Source organism: Perissodus microlepis, chromosome 17 (assembly GCF_051167445.1).
Source record: "Perissodus microlepis isolate ML-2025 ecotype Zambia chromosome 17, ASM5116744v1, whole genome shotgun sequence".
Lineage (NCBI taxonomy): Eukaryota > Metazoa > Chordata > Actinopteri > Cichliformes > Cichlidae > Perissodus > Perissodus microlepis.
Window position 1 is genome coordinate 26,147,739 of NC_140477.1, and position 3,301 is coordinate 26,151,039.

General features: G+C 46.6%; 1 protein-coding gene across 1 annotated transcript; it reads right to left on the reverse strand.

Moving 5' to 3' along the window:
• Positions 1 to 204: 204 nt before the first annotated feature.
• Positions 205 to 2,848, reverse strand: igfbp1a (insulin-like growth factor binding protein 1a). The gene is made up of 4 exons (XM_084910375.1): positions 2,279 to 2,848; positions 1,984 to 2,156; positions 1,545 to 1,673; positions 205 to 1,378 (listed from the first exon to the last, which is right to left on the reverse strand). Exons 1-4 carry the CDS (start codon positions 2,658 to 2,660, stop codon positions 1,268 to 1,270), a joined length of 795 nt encoding a protein of 264 aa, XP_084766501.1. The 5' UTR covers positions 2,661 to 2,848; the 3' UTR covers positions 205 to 1,267.
• Between the last annotated feature and the right edge of the window lie 453 nt (positions 2,849 to 3,301).

Below are 3,301 nucleotides of genomic sequence, written 5' to 3' on the forward strand. Positions count from 1 at the left end.
AAAAGGACCTCCACTTTAGATCACTGTGATAACACTGCTCAGAAACACACACTGAATATAGCAAAAGTGGTCCGTGAGAGCATCGACACAGCCTCTGCCAATCATGTCCTGATGAAGCTGTTATTATTATTCTCATGTTTTCTCCACCTTACAGTGCACAAAACAAGCCTGCTTGTGGGGAAAGAAATGTCAGGAGCACATAGCTGAGGTTAATGTTTTTATTAAATATATCACCATTTTTTCTCTCTCTCTCTTATATCTCAATTACAAAAGTGTACATACACACGAGTGAGCAGTTAGTCACTTTGGAATAGACTCACATAAACAATAATTCTCTCTCCAACAGCAGCATGTGGCTAGAGTCGAGCCAGCGCACACAGCAGGGCTCTTTTTTTCTCTTTTTTTCTTGTTGGTCAGAGAGGAATGGCAACATGTATAAAGTAGCAAATCTTTTTTTATGACATCTACATAGGTGACAACAGACACGTAAATATCGGAGGTAGGTAAATGTTGAAATACCCGTCTGAGAGGCGGCGAACGTGAGCAGCCGCCGCCTGTGATGTTATCTGCATCCCCACGGGATCATGGGGAACATTTTTCTGAGTATTTAAGGAGTTCCCGACTGAGAATTTTGCATTCACTGACAACAAATAATAATAAAAAGACAGCAACAACACAAAGACAAAAACGATGACAAACTGGAACATTAAAAAGAAACAGCATTCAGAAATACTTCTAAATGACATTTGGTCACTCAGTGCTTTTGTTCTTGCTTGGTTCATCAAGCAAACCTCCAAACAACTCCTTAAGGGTAGAGCGAGCTCAACTCAGCAATGGAGTTACTTAGGGCCAAGATACATATATACACTTTATACACGTAGATAAAAATAATAATTATAATATAACAATAACAATAAGGCAACGCAAGATGATATAAATACTTATGAAATAATTACAAATAAAATGCAATACAATTGAAATAAATAAGGCTGAAGAGTAAATACATTAATATTAAAATCTCCTTTTCAGAAAAAACAAAAATATATTTTTTTCTCTCTTTGGGATGAGTGTTTGAAGAAGGAGGAGGTGGGGGGTAGGGGATCGGGGTGGTTGGGACCCACAGTCCCGCAATGACAGTGTACCTGAATTAAACACCACCATGGACAAGAGCAATAAATAAACAGATATTAAAATAAAGGAAACATCAGTGGCTTGCGTCTTCTTTTTCTTCTTCTTCTCATGAGATCCGCTTCAGTGGTTGATCTCTTTAAGGGCATTCGGCATCTGCAGGCAGTTCTGTCGAACCTAAAATCCTCTTGCCATTCCAGGAATTCACACACCAGCATTGACCCCTCTGTCCGTCCAGTGAGGATTCACACTGTGAAGAGAAAGGGAAGAAGAAACCCTCTTATTCAGTGCCTTTGTTGGGTACACACACACACACACACACACAAAATCTCTCATTCACCCACAATTATATTACAGCAGGGTATTGGGACCTCTCTCTCTCACACACACACAGTCCTTTTACTGAAGGTACCAACCTGCTTGGGTTTGTAAAGCCCGTTTTTGTCACAGTTGGGGAGGTAGAATCTGGTTAACTTGTCCCCCAACTTCTGCTGGGATTTGGCGATCTTTTCCAAAGCCGTCTGCAGCTCTAGGTGACAGGGCCCCTGCACAGCACACACAGGATGGAGATGGGTTAATCTCAGTCGATACAAACAAAGTATAATCAGCCGCGTCTCATTATCAGCAAGCACGTGGGCTGACATGAAACTACATATCAAACTTGTAATAATAAGTCTTTAATAAATTCAATAAGTCTGCAGACACACACACACGCACACATTTTCCATTATTTCAAACAGCACACGAGCGCGCCCTTGTGGCGCACCAGCCGTCTCTCAAACCTCCCAAAGAAACTTTTAGCAACACATCGCAGTGAGGATTTTCAGCACAGTAATGCGGACCCAGTGTCAGTACCTGCTCTATCAGCTTCTTGCGGATGGCGATGAGTTTGGCTTTCATGCTCTCCTGAGCGTCGGCGGCAGCCCGCGGGTCGTACGGCCTGCCGTGACCGGGGAGATAGTGGCTGTAGCCGGGGTCCGAGATGATGGCTGCGTTGTCCATCTCCAACGGCTCTGGCTCTTCCTGATCTGGAGAGAAAACACGAATGAATGAATGAATGAATGAGTGCGACTGCAAAAGATCCCAATGTTGAGGGTTTGCTAGGATGATCTGAAACACTGATGGAGAATGTGGAGGTGATAGGCCTTACCTTGTGTCTGGGGCTCGGGAGTGGGCTCGGGCTCAGGGCTCTCCGTGCACACGGCTTGTCCGCGGGTGAGGGAGTGCAGAGGCCGGGGGTCGCCGGGTCTCGGCACGCACCTCAGCCCGGAGCCGCACGGCGCCGTGTAGATCCCGCACAGCTCCCCTGCTTTCAGAGCGCAGGCGAGGCAGCATCCACAGCCGGGCTCCCGCAACACCTCGGCGCATCCGGGCGCCACGGCTGGACACTGGCTCAGCTTCTCCGGAGTACACGGGGCGCAGCGAATCGGCTCTGGCCCCACCACCGGGGACCCCAGCGTCCCTGTGAGCAGCACGGAGCACAGAGCCGCCGTCACGACGTGTCCTACGTATAATCCAGCCACGGCCAGCATTGTTATCTGGATACTAAATATGAAATGTAGCGCAAGGCAGAGATGATGATCAGAGGTACGAGCCGGGTCGCCTCCTGCTCCTCAGTTGTGTCTTTCGTTTGATTTTGGGAAAATGTCTAACTGTGCGTTGCGCGCAGCCGTATTTATAGCCGGCTCCTCTGCGAGTCTTTGACGCGTCGGCGTTATGAATGATTTCTGAAAAGAAGGTGTAATGATACGATGGGCTCTGATTGGCCCGTCCACGTCCGGTCAGGCAGCTCATTTGAATACAACATTCGCGTCAATATTTAGTTTGGAACAGGCAGTGCTTTTTGCGTGTACCGCCGATGAGTGACGACACCAGTGTTTGCTGTTGCAATCAAGGACCCCCTTTCCTCACCCGGGTGTCACACTGAACTCCAGAGTACCACATTAAAGTAACAACGCGCGGGCAATGAGTTATCAGAGTTTCTCTTGTTTCTTTTTGTTTTTCTATAAGTTGTAAAGAGGACACGCATGAACTGACTGAGGGGAGAAATAGTTCCTTGTTTTTTGGAGTGGGGGGGCTTTGCTGCAGATGACCTCCTCTGGAACAACACTGACTATTCATGAATTGGTCAATTCATAATAGGCTTTTATTAATTGTCCTCAACAAACTTCTT

What these genes read in the sequence shown, in the direction of transcription:
- igfbp1a (XM_084910375.1), bottom strand. Translation starts at nt 2,660, where the DNA reads ATGCTGGCCGTGGCTGGATTATACGTAGGACACGTCGTGACGGCGGCT. An exon ending in TCCCGAGCCCCAGACACAAG is followed by an intron (nt 2,157 to 2,278) that starts GTAAGGCCTATC and finishes TTTTCTCTCCAG; the next exon opens with ATCAGGAAGAGCCAGAGCCG. An exon ending in GCAAGAAGCTGATAGAGCAG is followed by an intron (nt 1,674 to 1,983) that starts GTACTGACACTG and finishes TGTGCTGTGCAG; the next exon opens with GGGCCCTGTCACCTAGAGCT.